Genomic DNA, 17,258 nt, shown 5'->3' on the forward strand with positions numbered 1-17,258 from the left:
CTTTGTTTTTGCACTTTTCACTCATTTCTCTATTCTGTTTAAATTTAGTTAGATTTTTCCTATTATAATAAATATTCTTAATAAAAATTATATAGGGGTGACTTCAAAAAGTAGAAAAAATAAACTTGACATTTAGTATTTAAGTGTGCCTGTACTTTTTTTCTCCTTCAAATGACAAAAAAAAAGATTCTTATTGCACAGGTCCCTACCCCTGAATTGTTGAGGTTTTCTATTAAGCAGAATTCTTGCAGGCTTTGGCAAGAATTTCCAGGCCATAAACTTTTTGATGTGCTACTTTGTCAACTGTATTGTTGCTCTTATTGTTTCTTATATATTTGGAGTAAGTGAATCATTAAACCAGCAATTGACTAGAAGCCAGCCAAGGTATTTATCAAATGCATATTTCTTTAAAGCTCAAAGAAAGGATATTTTTCTTTAATAGAAAATGTGTCCTATGCTCTTTGTTTGTAATTCAGATTTTAGCAGCAGGATTTCCCCCTCTTATTAGAAGTGATTCTAGAATATTCTCAGGTCTAGTGATCAGAGCTAATTAAGGCAATTATAACTTAACCTTTTAATACTACTACTTAGAGTATATTTTGTATGAACCAAAGAAGCAGGATTGAGCTCAATAGTACTCCATCACTTTTGTTCTTCAAAAGTGGAATACAAGAATAAACTATTTTCAGAAGAACTACATACTTGGCATGAGTAGTCCCCCCCCCCAAAAAAAAATCAGGTACACCAGAATTATTGGAGAGTAAATGACTCAGATAGTTGAAATGTGTGACAGTTCCTGCTTGTTGCTTTCATCCATTGCCAATTTCATCCATTTGCTTTGTTGTTTCTGTTAGATCCTCTCCTTTCCTTCTAAAGAGTTTTGATCATAATATTGTTCCTCTTTGGTATATTCCAGCTATGGCAGTTTTTATAAATACATTTCTTTTACTGTGGAATATGCCTTTTGCATCAAAGATGTTTACTATTAAAACAATTTTACTGGAGATGTAAGAAAAAGTAGAATACAATGCTTTCTCAGCTTGTGAAGAGAGGCATTGTATGCATTGTTCTTTCTCTTTTACTGGCCCATTTTATTCCCCTGGAAGTTCTACTGATGACAATGGAGGTGAATTCATCTATACTTACTCAACTATTACCATAAATTTGCTGCTTTTGTGCACATTTATCTATCTATAGCACCAAGGAAATGGAAGACTAGATTCTGTGGCTAGAAGTCTTCAAATAGCAATTTGGGGGGGGGGGGGCGGGGGCTCTGCCAAAAGCACTGTAGCATTAATGCTGGTGTGCAGAACATTGGAAGTCAAGAGAGGACTTAGTAGGTGGGATCATCTCAATACAGGAATGCAGCATTCCTTGTTTAGTGAGCGGGGGATTCAAAACACCTTCTGGATCCTGCCCTCCAGTGGGTTAGCCTCCTAATAAAGCCTTTATTGTGCTACTGCTTGCCTTATTAACATCAATACTTGGGAGGAGGGAGGAGTCAATTATTTCCTACTTGCAACACTTGTTTTTTCACTAACCCTGCTTCTCAATATTTGAATCTAAAAAGATTATGGAAGAAAAAAGAATAGCTTTCTAAAAGCTCTTAGTCTGAACACAACCTCAATAGGGAGCTCAGAATATAGTAATAAATATTGTATAGGGAAGACAGGGGAAAAAAGGGTCAAAGAATCTAGACTGTTTTTGTCTGAATTATGTTTATTTTAATTGTTCACATTTTTTTTATTTCGGCCAGGTTGGTGCTGCTTTATGCAATATCATATTTCCTTTCAAAGCCCGCCTTTATATATTATGGTAGATGTACAAAATCTCATGTACAAGGCTTTCACTTCAAAGTGCAGATACCTTTGTAAAAAAAAAAAGTTGAACCTTAATCAAGGCAAAAATTTCCAAAAGTGCAAAGGAGACTGTCACTGCTTTTAGGGCTAAACTTGCAGCTGAATTAATGAGCAGAGGACCTTTAAGGCTAAGGCATATTCATCTCCCATAAGACAGCTGCTTAAAGAGAAGCCTCAGGTGGTTTTCGTAATTAAGGAGAGCAAGTAAGATCCTTCTCTAGGCCCTGATCTCCCTCTTATCAAGGCACATAGTCAATAAAGCTTGAAGCATAAGGATTCCACTCCAGAGCATGAAAGAGCTCATAGAGCACACTTTGCTTCTATTTTAGTTGCATTCTTTAATAAGAGAGAAGCAGCAGAAAAGCACGCACATCCTGACATTTTCATGAGAAATCCTCCCAAATTGCAGGGGCTTGACATCCCTTTGCATATCCAAAGCTTATAAAGAAAAATTCAGTAGCACTGAAGTATGGTCATCCTTATTTGTTTGGTACAGATACAATTCTCAGGAGCATCAATTCTGTTCCTTTTTTCTCAAAATATCTTTGCCATACTAAATAATAGTGACAGCCCTTATAAACAGGGCAAAAGGCATAGGTTGCAAAAGGCCCTTTCATTCCATCCTTTTGAGGGTGGGCACCAGGTTGAGGTAGAATCCACAAAAGCATCCTCCAATGGTCTGGTTACTGAAGAAACAAAAATAATTTGTGAGAACAATGAATTTTAAATAGCAGGCACTTGATGTCTACTCTGATTGATGAAATGGACTTACTTAACGTGCTAAGCCATAAAAATGCATCATTTTGTAGGGGCTGATCATTTTTATTACTCAGATGTTACTATACTTCAACTCATAAAGTCCCTTGCTATTGATATTGCTGGCTAGGGCTGAACTAATGGAAGTTTTAATTCTGGAATGTCACAAGTGGTGCACTCCTAGTACATGATATTTGAATCTTATTACTATGGTTTAATAGATTTAATTCATGGTTAGCACAGTATATGTTTTATTTCATTTATCAGATTTATAAACCTGTCCATCTCACTGATGTGACTGTGATTATTTAAAAAACAATTTTAAATAACCATTAAAAACAACAAACTAAAAACAACTTTTAAATAACTATTAAAACAATAAACTTAAAATGCATCAAATCTCACATAAATTACTTCATGGCCTCCCTGTTCTTGTAGGATTCCCAAGCCTGCTGGAAAAAACCACTCTTAAAGAGATTTCTAGAATCCAATAGGGTTGAGGCTAATCTTGCCTTGAGGGAATGATATTCCAAAGAGTGGGTGGTATGTAGCAGATGGAACCAGTGGTGGGTTGCTAATCGGTTTACTTCCGGATTACTTATGCGTGTCATGCGCACAACGCATGCGCAAAGTGTCTGGGTGGGTGAGTGAGCAGAGCCTCCCTCCTCCGCCACTACTGGTTCAGCAGAACCGGGAGCAACACACCTCTGCATGGGACCCGTAACATGCTTTTCCTGTCAGACCTAGATGGATGCTTGATGTAACCCAGAAGAGGTGTTACATATTATTAACATGTATCTAACAAACCATGATTAATATATTCAACCCAGACAGTCTATTACTATAATGGCATGATTTCTCTAGCCAGAATTTGATACCTGAGAATTTCAGCTTCTATTCAGCTCTTGTCCTATGTTATGCATAATTAGAAATTTGGAGAAAGTATTTCAAGTGTTATTAATGGACATAATTATTCTAATATCTCTTGAAATATTAAACATGGACTTGGTTGTCATATTTTGACAACTATAGCAAAATAATAAAGATGTATAGTTACACTTGTGTTTTTATTTCTGAAACTTTTGAAAACTAGTGTGCTGTATACAAGCTCTGTTGTTTGACTCTTATAGGGTCCTGATCTATATTACATATTATGGATCTGCACAGTAAATCAGTTGTTTAGACTGGATTTGGCATTTTTGTCCATCTATCAAGTCCTTCCCAAGGACATACAATAGGCAGATGTTGTTTGATGATGTGACAAAAATCATTGTAAGATATAATCTGTTCCAAGTAAAGCTACCTTTTGCAATTGACTGACCACAAAATAGAAAAAGTAGTAAAAAATAAAGCAGTACTCTAGAATTATAGAATTCAAACAGACAATACATGTTTAAAAATTATTGATAAGAAAAACAAGGAATTCTGAACAATGGATATGGCACTTGGAGACAGCAGAATAGAAGAGAAAGAACTGGAGAAAAACAGAAACCACAAAGACCTGCAAAATAGAATGACTGGCAAAAAAAAAGCAAAAATGTACCAATAGTAATAGGCACCTTGGGTGCAAAACTACTGGAGCATCACTTGAACACAAAATCATCACCAGTCAATAGCAAAAGGCAGCTTAGTATTATATTTTTATCTCACCTTTTATATATAACTTAAGGCAGCAAACATACATGTTCATGAGTGAGATCAAGTTTTGCCAGGGCAAGTTTTTGATATGAACATTGCTCTTCAGATATTTATTGTTTCCTGCTCTCTTTAAACAATCTGAAGATTTTGAAAAACTTATTTTCCTAATTGCAATTTTTCCAAGTATTTTTATTAGCTTCTTATGCACCCTCGTATACTATTCCTCCCGCTCTCCTGACAATGTATATAATTGAGTTATAAAGTGTCCTACAGTGGCTGTTGGCAAGTCTATACAGTATGAGCCATAATATATTACTGATGGGATAGTTTTACAAACCAGTAAATTTATTCTTAGGTGTGGTTTAGACTTACTAGAGAGGTACAACAGGTTACTCCCTTCTAATGAACAGTGCTTGTCCAGGCATTATTTGCCAAATGCTAATCAAATATTCCACCTTGTCCTTTTTGGTACCATATTTAACATTCTATCTCTTTCATTTTTGTAGCGAATTAGTGAACGTAGAAAACATTTCTGGTTTGGCTAATTCATGCCTGGAATTATCACATTTGGGAAGAATGACAAAGTGAATTTTGCAGTGGGGGAGAGGGGTCAAACTAGTCAGCCTGAAGAAAACAAGATTCTGCTGTGTTGTAGTACAAGTCTGCACTATCTGCATATACGACAATATCTGCATGTACCAAAGGATCAGGGCTTGTGGTCCAAGGCTGTGGGGCTACTTTTGCCATGTAGATGAAAATATCTGGATACCATGCATGGGAAAAATTGATCTAATTTCTTCAAACAAGAAAAAGGCAATATGGGTTGCACTGCCCAACAGAGGGTACTTAACCTCTGGCCCAGAGCAAACATTCTAGAAACATTCTAGTGTTTCTCAAACTTAGCAATTTTAAGATATGTGGATTTTAACTCCCAGAATTCCCAGCCAGCTGCATGCCTAGTCCATTCCTTACCAGACATCCAATATCACTAGCAAACTTCACGCCTTTACTTTGTCGCTGTTCCTGGGAGGCAAGGTTGCTGCCACCCACAGAATTTCTCCTCATGATCCCTGGAGAGGCAATAATCACATTAATGCAAAGACAGCTGTTAACAAAAATCAATACATATAATATGGGAAGCTAACATCATTATACAATATCACACACAATTACAATATGTATGTTACTTGCATTAGGATGGTGGGGGGGGTGTTTAAAAAAAATTATCCCACCCACCCATCCTATCAAAATCTTAATCAAGATCATTAGTTTCTTCTAATATTAGAAACAAGGAAACAGTTATTTTAACTACTGCTATGGGATGAGTGGGGGTGATTAAAGTCTCCTCCCTTCTCAGGGATTTTATGTGTCTGGAAATAGGTAAGTGAATGAATAGCTGTACAATCTGTATGTGAATGAGGCTAAAAGGATTTATCCATAAAAAGTTGCATTTGTTCACTATTAAAGTGTTTTCATTGAATTCAGGGCTATAGTCTTGTTATTTCATTGAAACAATTTTTCATAAATAGGTTGGCATTTATTTAAAATATGAAAGGTTCTCAGCTTACAGACATCCAGGAAAGGCCCAGAGCTTGTTAACAAAACAGCAGTGCTGAATTGTTTCTCACAAAACATTGAGCTGGTGTACACAGAATCAGGGTGGGGCACACTGCATAAGTTCTATATTCCTTTATTTGCCAAGGACATTTTCCAAAGTGCCACAAGACACTTTCTCATTTAAGTAGGCTTACTGAAATTTGCCTTACAACTACCGTAGATTAGTCAATGAAGTCTGTAGCATGCTTGCATGCACTTAGCAAGGAGGTAAGAAAGGACTTACCTTGTGGCTGCGTTGTGTCTGGGCGCTGTAGGCTGCTGCGCCTCAGGGTATTGGAGCTGCCCTTAGAGAGGCGGCGTTGGCGACTGGAGAGTATGGTGGCAGGTGATACAATTCCAGCAGGTGGCACCTTGCCAAGGCGGGCATAAAGCTCCTCTATTTCTTGTTTTTGTTGGGCCTGAAGCTTTTCTACTTCAGAAAGATGCCTGAGAAAAGAACAGAAATAAAGGGATTATTACTGAATGGAATAGAGGGAAAACTTACTTACTGCCAAGTAGTACCAAGACTACTCACTTCTGACGCAAGGCTTGTAGTTCAACCCAGACGTCATCATCTTCTGTGTTATCTGAATCATCGCTGCTGGGGCAGGAAGGGATGTGCATAAAATTCATCCAAACAGTATTGCCATGTGGCAACTCTCCTTCGCCCTCTCCTTCTGCCACAGGAGTAGTGCCCTCCTCGCCTTCCTGCACAGGTGTTTCACCAGGAGATCCACTATCAGATTCAGAAGTACTCGAGATATCGGGTCCATTGTCTTTGGGGGGGGATTCTGATGGGATATTCCGTGTGGGTGTCACCTGGAAACGGCCCAGGATTTGTGGCTTGGTCTCTCCTGATAAAGAAAAATGAAGTATGAAGAGGGCAAATCTTCCTATAGAGTAATATTTTTCAAAATTAGTAACTTTAAGATGTGTGGACATATACTCCTAGAATTCCCCTCTAGATGTTACAGTTACCAGCCACTGCTCACAGGATATTATGAAGCCCAAGCAATGCTACTTAAAGTTCCATGAAATCTATGGCCCCAAACAAGTAACAGAGTGCCAAGCAAAGGAAAGACAGCTGGTACTTTTGCCTCCCATTTCATTTGGTTAATGCCCTGGCTGTGACTCATTTTGAAAGCTGGTGAAAGGTCACGGCTTATAAGGTGCTTATATACATGCTTCCATAAGAGTGGTAAACCTTCCCTGTAAAACAAGACAGCCAAAGTTTCAAGGAGAGGGATGCATTTGGAGCTCAGTTTGGGTGTCAAAAAAATCAAAATAAAAGCAAAAGGGCTAGCTCAGATCCCCTTCTCCCTCGTTCTCTTTATCATGCCTGGGAGAGTAATAAAGCAGGAAAGTATGGTTTTAGAACTTTTCCATCGTTCCCCAAGTCTGATGACTACAGCAGCAGCCTTGTGCCACCTGCAGCAACACAAAAAACTAGCCATTGAGTCAATTGATGCTTGAAGAGAAAGGCACCAGAGAAGATTTTCAGGGATTGGAAGGGACAATTTTGCAGCCTGCCATAGCCAATATTTACTAGTTAGACTTCCCATTAAGGTCACTTAACCACATCAACAAAATGGATGCAGTCAAGCATGTGAAGAGATTTTGCACACTTTGCAACTGTTGGTACTCTCTTAGGAAAAGAACAGAGTTTTATATCAGTATAGCTAAGAACAATTTAAGCCTAACACATAGTATTTGTAGAAGGGAGTGGGGTGTCAAAATTTGCAATGCAGCATTGTGTTGCAAAATTTATCCCGTTTGAACAATATATGCATCACCACATCTGGCACTGTGCTGATTTTGAGCTATCTGAATTATCAATGGATAATAATATATGCTGCTCTTAGTCATGACTTTGCACCACAGCTACTTGCAGAGGGCTTCAAATTTCCTGCTCCAATTCTTCTGAAACACTTCTTACCTTCACTGACAGTTGTGTGTTCAGCAGGGGAACCATTGGAGGTAGACTGATCTGATACGGTTAATTCTGTTCCAGACCATGAAGAAACAGGAGGTACCTGTGGAGAAAGGGAAATAAATCAATAGAGAATTTCCTATTTTTGGTCCATTCACCAGGCAGTGGAACTCTAGTTTATTTCTTCAAGAGATATCTGTGTTATCCATTGATAATTCATTAAATCAGAGGATTAATCTGGGATTCAGACAAGCTAAAATAATGTACATCTCACCCTGATAGGGAGAAAATGCTACAATCAGGAGTTCTCAGTCAATATTTAACTGAGGTTCCTATGGAGCTGAGGTAAAGCTTCCCAAGAATGTTCCTCTGGTATAATAATAAAAAAATCCCCATGCCCATTGTTAGAATTGCTACCTTTGATGACTAAATATAAAGCATTCACTATTCCCTAAAATGAACAAACTTCCATGTAACAATGTTCCCATTTGTATTCACTCATCATAGTTAAGTAATACATTTCAACAGTACCTTAGAATTGAGGCATAAGGATACAAGAGAGCCTCTTGTCCCCATCCCCCACCCCCACATCTATAGGCACACAAGATACTTGATTCAAAAGACTTACTGGATGGTTCCCAGCAACCACGGGGACTGGAGTTGGCTTACAGCCTGGAGACACCACTGACCCCAACATTCCATTGACAAAGTGGGCTGGTTTTGGGGAAGACCCCAGCTCAGGATAGATAAAACGTACGGTAGTTGGGCTTGGTGGACACAGAACTGGTGGCTGTGGGAGTGGCGAGGTATAGAGAGGCCCTGTCTGGGCAGTCCCTACAGATACTGCTGGGAGAAATGACTGGGCCATACTCATCATAGCCAGAGAGAAGACATTGGCGAAGGAGAACAAAGGGGAAGTAGAGGTAGACCACATTGGGATAGGTGGTGCATGCACAGCGGTGCCAATGGATGGGGCAGTGGAATTGGCAAGGGGTAATGTGGGGAGAACAGAATTTGGCAGAGAAATTGGTTGAGGAATGGGGACAAAGTAAGAGGGAGTTGTAGGAGTCCCTGGATACATATGGTAGGTTGGCCAAGTTTGTCCAGGTGTACTGGTGATGCCTGTAAGGAAAAAAGCAAATTGGCAGGTCAGTTGCTCCTAAAAGCAAAGGAAGGGAAATCAGCTGTATTTCACTCATTATGTAGCATTGCAGAAAGCCTTCCCCATGTTTGCAGAGCAGCTGGACCCAGTTAATTTTGTTCTTTGCAGTCACCAATCAAGCTTTATTTTCTAATTAATATTGTGGATCATTTCCCGGCTTTTTCCATCAATGTCCATATTTTGCACCTTGGGAAACTAAAATATGTGATGAGTTTGGCATGGCTGCTTATGTATTGATTGATTCTATTTCAAAAGGTTTAAGATATTTTAAAAAGAAATAGAGGAATGGGAGACTAGTATAAGATAGAGTGAGGGACATAATGTATTGTGTTACATAATTCACTTAGATTTTCCCATATTATTGGGATTACAAAAAGTCTTGCCCCTGCCCAGATCAGAAATACTGTAAGTAAACCATTTACAAGTTTTTCCAAATTCAATTTCTCTCTTTGTTTTTTTTAAAGCATGGTTCATGCAGGATATCAGACTCCTCCAGATTATCCCTTTATTTTTGAATAATGTTATATCATTATCACCAGCACTATTTTGATCCAGTAACTTTTTCTCAGCTCAATCCACTCACAGGGTTGTTGTTGGGAAAGTAGGAAGAGGTGATATTATATACACCACCTTGTGTGGTACAACATAAAGGCAGGAAATAATAGTTGTTATCATCTTAGATATCTAGCCAATGTCCAGCATTTTACATTGCTGGATAAAGATCTTTCAAGATAGCAAGCCTGGTTAGCATCCCTGAATGCTGTCTACTTAAATAGTATTTTACAACTACTGGTAGAAGTAACCACAAACAATCCGTTTTACCTGCAGATGTAGTTGAGAGCAGTGGCTGCCCAAGGTTTTGGGTAGTTGTTGGGGGAATGGTGGGGCTGAAAGGATCATTCTCAGAAATTGCATCCACCACTGAAGTATGGATAGGTGATGACACAGGCTGTCCTGAGCTAAGGCAACCAAAATCTGTAAAAAGTTGAATTCTTAGAATACATATTTAGATCCTTTACTACAGATTAACATCCCTTAATGAATATCCTATAAGGAGGAATATGAATATGAAGAATGAACATCCTATAAGGTCTTTCATCATTTCTCATTTTCATGTTTGCTAGCATATTATTTTTGATAAGGTATAGCAGTGATGGCTAACCTTTTTCTAAAGGTGTGCCAAAATTGTGTGTGCACGTACTATTGTGCATGCATGCATGCATGCATGCGTGCCCACCCACCTGTGTGCATGACCCCCACACCTACACATTTGCATGTGCTCCCTGTACATGCGCGAGTGCCCTCTCCATGCAGGGAGGGGAGTTTTCACCTTCCCCAGACTCCGGAGGCTTTCCTGAAGCCTGGGGAGGGCGAAAATGGCCTTCCCTGGCCCTCCGGAAGGCTGAAAATTTGCTGGCTGGTCCATGTACGTGTGCTGGAGCGGAGGACTGCTGTCCTGGCAAATATGGCTCCATGTGCCACCTGTAGCATGCATGCCATAGGTTCGCCATCATGAAGGTATAGTATTCAATCATTATATCTTCTTTTCTTGTCTTATGAAACACATTTGTATTCCAAAACAGCATAAAGCAGATAAACTCTGTTTCAGTTTTTATTAAAACCTTGAGAATTGGCAATTGCAGCCTAATGCAAAAGTTTACACTTAGAATTAAATAATTCTGAATTCACAAATATATTTTGGGTACCCAAAATGAATGGCATTTATAGTGCCTCTTCATTAAAAAATACTATTATTCCAAGCATTCTTTGTTTCAGCAATATAATCGAGAAAAATTGAGACCATATGAAAAAAAATCATTTTTATTAATTCCCTAGGAATCTGTCTCCTGCACTTTTTTTTGGTGAAAATAATAGAATCGTAGAGGAAACCATAATTCTTTGAATGTATCAATAACTGACTATTAAATTTTGGAAAGATTTATCCTTCCATTTTTATAAATAACAAAGACTAGTAGGAGTAATATTATAATGGGTTAAATTCTCAGAGGATTTCAGTCCTATTTCTTCTCTCATTGCCTGTTAGGTTTCAGTATCTGAGAGATCAGACCCAGTAAATGAAATAGCTTTTCAAGTAGCAATTGAAAAATAATATGGGTTAAGCAAATGTTTGATTACATACCACTGAGAGATGATGATGAGGAGATGGAACATGAGAGGTCTTGCAGTGGCAGCTCGGCCTAAAAGAAAACAGGAAAAAGGTAAAAAATGTAAATAATCATTCAATAGATAATGAAGAGAGATCTCTCTGACCATCTGAAGAACGCTCTATCCTTCTTAGCTATTGTGTATTTGGGATTAATGGAAGAAGAATCGTATTCGAGGTTCAATTTCCAGACAAATCTGAATTTTTCTTGTAATAAAGTGCCTTAATGAAAGTGGCCTCAGCATTTTAAGTTATTGTAGGATGAGTATAGGAAAAGCCAAAGGAAAGATGGCTTATCTCTATTAGTGTGCTTAGCTGACCAAAAAGATGAGGAGATGCACCAGCTACTCATTTGGAAAATAATAAAAATGAGCATTTCCGGATGCTAAATAAATATTTTCTATCCTAATTCTCAACCAGTAAAGATATGAAACTCACTGAGGGAGCGTTAGTAGCTGAAGTAGGAGATTTACATTGCACATCAGGCTTGCCCAGAGCCCCCTGTTCTTTGTTCAACTTATCCTTCTGGAGTAGTGCTTCTACACGCAGGATAATATCATGAATTCCTTGGATGAATTGCTCCTGTTCAGATTTCAGTATAAATTCCTTGGCAACCTGGAAATCCAGAGGCACAGTCACAAGCAGAATTAAGGAGGTTCCATCCTGCCCCCAGATCCTACTGTTATAGATAATGTGAATTAAAAAAATCAACATCCATACCATGGCAGCTGCGATTTCCTCAGGATTGTCTCCATCCAGGTCAAATTTGAAGGTGACCATCTTGTTATTATATGTTTGTAGTTGACATTCAACTACTTGATCATTCTGATTTGGCATCTACAGAAATTAGGGGGATTAATATTAGGGTTTCTGTGAACATGTGCAAGCAACACACACAGACACACATACACGGGAATCCAGCCTTCTTGATGGGCTTCAAACTTTGCAAGACAGTTTGTTAGAACATGGATGATTTGGAGAGGAATTATTCCTGCCAGCATGTTAATCATACAAAAGGGGTTTTTTAATGCATACATTTATATGTATTTCTGCTGAGATATTTTACAATATTACAGTTAAGTAGATTGGCAGAAGCCTAATGCATACCATCCAATTTATATAATTTTGTTTCTTAAAAACAAAAATAGACTATGAAGACACTACAGTAATATTCTGAATAATTAGTTATGATATGTGTATGGTTGGTAAAGATTTTAAACATACATATATAAAAGATTTTGAAATTATGGAAATTCCATTGCATATAAAAATGCTAAATTCCTCTGAATAGATTATTTCTGTATGCTACTTACAACAAATAACCTTCCCCAAAGATTAATATAAAGTATTCTCTGAAAATCTGAAGGTCAGACAAAAATAAGGAGTTTAAAAGTAGTCTGTACTGATTCCTCAGGCTAATTTGCTGAATTAATAAATGTGGAAATCCAGAGCTATTTACCTAACTGAAGTTATAATGAGAATATTTGGAAGGCATTCAAAAAGGACAGTAGGAGTTAGTAGGGTGTAGTTGTTAGTAACTATGTCATGGCCTAGAAATCAGGAGCCTGAGTTGTAGTCCCATTTTAGGAAAATCAGCTGGCTAGGTGATGTTCGGCCAGTCACTCTCTCCCAGTTCAACCCACCTCATAAGGTTATTTTTATAGGAAACTGGAAGAAGAAATATTAAGTATGTTTACCACATTGAGTTACTTATAAAGTAATAAAAGCAGGTTAACAATCTAATAAATAAATAAATAATACTAGATGATCAAATCTTATAATTACAATTCCGAAAGGAGATATTTAGATATTCAGTTCAAATACAAATTGTTTTTTCTGTTATTTACCAATTTCCGTTCCTTGTACTGCAAAATAGTTCTTATATGTTTATATAGGAAGAGAGGGTGATTCTTACCAGGACAGCAGGGAATATAAGTACATAAAGGATTAAGTATTTATTTTATTAGAGAACAAGAAATAGATGAGAAACTAGAACAAACAGGGGAAGGGGAAAATAGAAATGAAAAGAAAGAAGCTCCCCAATGTATAATAGTACAGAGAGAAAAGAGAAAAATCTCGCTAAAAAAAAAACAATAAAAGGAAATCTTGGAGATGGGTGTTCAAATAACGCAACAAAAAGATATAAAGGACACTCAGGAGGGAAAGATTAGTAGATACAAAAAATTAATAAGAGATACAAGAGCTCAAGAAAGAGAGAGAAAAGATTGACCAAAAAAAATAAAAAAAAATGGAATTCTAGAAAGATTAAGAGATGATGGATAATGAGCAAATATATTAATAAAATGGGAAAATACCATAATCCCAATAAATGCAGATTAGTAAATTGTAATCCAAATTAGGCAATGTAACTGTATTATTAATATGAATAGTGTGTTAAAATATATTGTACTCCCAGGATGGATTGAATATTGTTTATAATTGGTGTTGTTAGTATTCCCATACATTTTGACGCTATGGTGGCATAATGAGTGATTTTCATAATATTGAAGGACAACACCTAGGAAGGGATAACAAATATGGGACACAAAGAAATGTTATTTATATTTAAATGAATTAATGGGGAAATATAAAAGAAATATGAAATGAGAAAAATATTGTCAAAGTTGGAAGATAAGAATTTTACATACTATTTGTATTATTATTGTTAATGTTGTCCAAAAAAGATTTGGTCCAGACAATGCAATGTCCACAAATTATGTATGTTTATACATAATACAAAGTATTTTCTCTATCAATATAGTAGGTACTACACTTCTATTCAACTCATTTCTCCAAATTGCTGTCTTTTTAAAAAAAAAAACCAGTCCATAGGGCTAACGCAGACACAAATGTCACAGTGGTTAATTATCTGACTCTAGAATTGTAGGGGAGCAAATCAACATAATAGCAGGGAAAGGACACAAAAAATTTATGCAACTTAATATTGTGTCCTCATCATGTTTTATTTAAGAAAATGGTTCTAGATCTGATAGACATAATTAAATTTTATGCCAAATTGCACGGTTCCATTTTTTCATAAAGAGCCAGCTTGGAGTAATGGTTTAGGCGCTTAAGGTAGAAACCAGGAGATGGTGAGTTGTAACTTCTGATCAACCGTTCTGGAGTTGCTTTGCTTATGATTATAATTTTCCAGGGCTATTTTCTCCTTTTTCCACTATTAATATTATCTCACAATCTTAGTACAGTTGTATCTATATAAATCCTTTTTTCTATTATTGTCTGTTAATTACAACAATAATAACAACAATAAAACCTAATTGTTGCAAGTGATAGCACTCACATTAGTAATGCGCAGACGAGATCGGGCACGACGGCGAGCCAGCCTTCCAGAGCTTCGCTTGGTCAAGGGCTTTGATCTATCCTCACTTGCAGAGAGACCCTCATAGCCATCACTCAAGCCAGAGGCCACATCAGATGTGTAACTATTCACAGATGATGAGGAGGAAACAAATTAGAAATGTGATCAGTTTGGATGTATCATAAAAGTTATCTCACTTCTTGTCCTTTTTAAATTTATTGTTTCAGGCAAAGCTGAGCCTTTCAAGAAATGGCCTTAATTCTTGCTCAGAGGGAATATGTACCTTCTTGTCCATTCCATCCTTTCCAAGCTGGAAAGGATGGAAAGTATAGAGAGGGGAAACAGAAGTATGGGATATTACCACAAGATTCCAATGCAATCCTACCAATGGTAATTTCACCACACCTTTTCTGCTATACATATTCAACCTATACTTGCAATTCTTTGCTACCCTTAACAAATTGCCCTTACTAAAGGGTTTTTTTTTTTTTTGGCCAAAATGAAATTCCCATGAAGTTCTTCTGTGAATGTGAGCATTGTCTTCCTCTTAGGAGAATCTGCTGTTATGTTCCTTGGTCTTCTCTCTCTTTCATTCAAGTAACCGTTTGGGAAAGGCCTTGAGAATAGCTTTCCTGTTTGTTGTGTAATTTAGATTTAGATCTATGTCCTTTCCCAAAAAGCACCATGGTGAATTGAATGCCTTTTTGCTTTTCTTTTTTGTTTCAGACAGCACTGATTATTTGGATTGGGGAAATAAAATCAATATCTGATAAACTTCAAATAGAGAAAGCAAGCCCAGATAGGCTGCATCAGAGTTCTATTGTCAGTTAGTTGGGCACAGTAATGGTTATTAGAAGGTGGTCCATACAGCCCAATACATCTTTGGCATCCCCAGATACCAAAGACAGAGATTTTTTTTTCAATCAAATTTTTATTTTTTATTCCAAAGACAAAGTTGTTGAATCATGGTGCCTTGGAAATTATTTAAATTATTTATTGAAGAAAATGTATATGTCTGTCCAATTCCCTCTCTGTTACTCTGGGCAGTTTACAAAGATAAAAACAACAACATAAAAACAATAAAAAGCAATAATCTCTCCCTCCTGGCAACAACCACCAGTCAATCAAATAAGCCACTTGTTGGGCCCCATCCCACTCTGGGTGCCCCTGCCCCACGTTCATCAGTTCTTCAATGCCTTGCAAAAGGCTGTCAAAGTGGGTCCAATGTTATCTCCATGAGGATGATGTTCTGAGTTATTTAGAAATTAACAGATGCTGGCATGAAGTAGAGCTCTTGTGAAGGCAAGCACTAGAGGGGGAAAGTCCAATATATAACAGACGTTTTAAAAGCACATCTTCCTGGGTAATCCCTATAGAAGTTATCTTTATTCTAGGGAATTCAGCTTTATTTATCTCGGTACAGTATATTTTAGGGTTTAGAAGAGAGAGCAAGCAGCAAGATATTGTTCACTATGCATCCTGAGACATAGCCCATAATAGCTAACCTCTGAAATTCTCCTACCTGTCGACGGGGGAAGAGATGTCACTGATAGAGACAGGATCCAGGCTCACAGCAATGGTCTGTGGGTATAAAGAAGGAAAGGGGAGTTGCAATGCCTAGCCAATTCATCTTCTCCCCATGTCTAAGCCTCAGCCACGGCAGCTGCACATGCCAGGGACAGAATTTCCACTCACCGAAGCAAAAGAATGTCTTGAAACAGTTATTGGGCTAGAATGACTCTTCAGTTTTTCGGGCGAGTCCACAAATCCAGAGGAACTTAAATATCCATCAGTTTCACAATCAGCTGTGGAGGGAAAAGGGGAGATATAAAGTAAGATTTGACTGCATCTAATCTGGTGGCCTTTTAAGCTTCCCAGAGCACTGATAATTTTGCGCAGCTTCAGTGTAAATGTTAGATCCCTCCAAGACAAAAAGAGAGCAAAAAATCTCAGCAAAAACTGACAGAAATATTTAAAAGATGCAAGCTGGAGATTTTCAGAATGCTTGTGCAGCTGAGTCAAACTTCAAATGCCTCTCCGTCTGGGAATTATAGAGACTGTGGTTCATTATGCTGGAGGTCATATGTAGTCATACAGTCAGTCATTGGTTGAAGATAGAGACAACAAAATGAATGGGTGTGCTTACATGTGGTAGAGGAATAATTGGGATGAAACTGGAATGGCTGGTGCTGATCAACCTCTGGCTCTTCTGGCTCTGTGGGAAAAGTTGATCCAAGGGCAGAATCGGCAGACCCTGGTGTGGTGGGGTTTGAGGTCTGGACAGGACTGAGAGGCGAGGGGGAGTCCAGGTCCAGCAAATGCAGGATATCAGGAGTCATTGCTAGAGATTGCTCCTGGCGCTTCTGCTGTTCCTGAGCTTGTTTGGTCTTCTCCCGCTGGCGTTTGATAGCAAGAACTCGCTCTCGCACTGCTTTTGCCACTGGCTTGTAGTCTGCCTCACATACAAAGCCTAGAACCACCTGCATGATGGGCCAGTGAGATAAAGTAGAAGGATAGCAGAGCAGGAAGACAGAAAACAGAAGGACAGTCAGACAAGGTCATACATCTTATCTGTTATCTGCAGTACTGTCCTCAGAGCAGACTCTATTGTAGATGTGTAATTAAATTGTAAGTTTTGGATGTGAGTGTGAGGTAGGTTTGTGATTAGATATATTTACACACACAAATCTCTGGTGGTGTGAGCAATTCCTGAGCTACCAGCAGACAGAATTTGTAGAAAAATATACATCCAATGTGACATTGTAAGGGAACAGATAAAGAGTAAATCTCAACTGTGATAAATCTCACGACACAGAATGCAATGTGAGAGAAAA

General features: G+C 37.9%; 1 protein-coding gene across 1 annotated transcript in view; it reads right to left on the reverse strand.

Moving 5' to 3' along the window:
• Positions 1–123: 123 nt before the first annotated feature.
• WNK4 (WNK lysine deficient protein kinase 4) overlaps positions 124–17,258 on the reverse strand; it is a 36,939-nt gene continuing 19,804 nt past the window's right edge. The window contains exons 7-20 of the mRNA XM_032237560.1: positions 16,571–16,904; positions 16,120–16,229; positions 15,947–16,005; positions 14,407–14,548; positions 11,826–11,942; positions 11,544–11,720; positions 11,082–11,139; positions 9,764–9,916; positions 8,408–8,901; positions 7,786–7,882; positions 6,385–6,703; positions 6,094–6,296; positions 5,226–5,323; positions 124–2,545 (exon numbers count right to left, since the gene is read on the reverse strand). Coding sequence (XP_032093451.1) covers positions 2,543–2,545; positions 5,226–5,323; positions 6,094–6,296; positions 6,385–6,703; positions 7,786–7,882; positions 8,408–8,901; positions 9,764–9,916; positions 11,082–11,139; positions 11,544–11,720; positions 11,826–11,942; positions 14,407–14,548; positions 15,947–16,005; positions 16,120–16,229; positions 16,571–16,904 — 2,364 coding nt within the window. The 3' untranslated portion in view covers positions 124–2,542. The remainder of the gene's footprint in view (positions 2,546–5,225; positions 5,324–6,093; positions 6,297–6,384; positions 6,704–7,785; positions 7,883–8,407; positions 8,902–9,763; positions 9,917–11,081; positions 11,140–11,543; positions 11,721–11,825; positions 11,943–14,406; positions 14,549–15,946; positions 16,006–16,119; positions 16,230–16,570; positions 16,905–17,258) is intronic.

The sequence above is a fragment of the Thamnophis elegans genome, chromosome Z (genome assembly GCF_009769535.1).
Source record: "Thamnophis elegans isolate rThaEle1 chromosome Z, rThaEle1.pri, whole genome shotgun sequence".
Taxonomy (NCBI): Eukaryota; Metazoa; Chordata; class Lepidosauria; order Squamata; family Colubridae; genus Thamnophis; species Thamnophis elegans.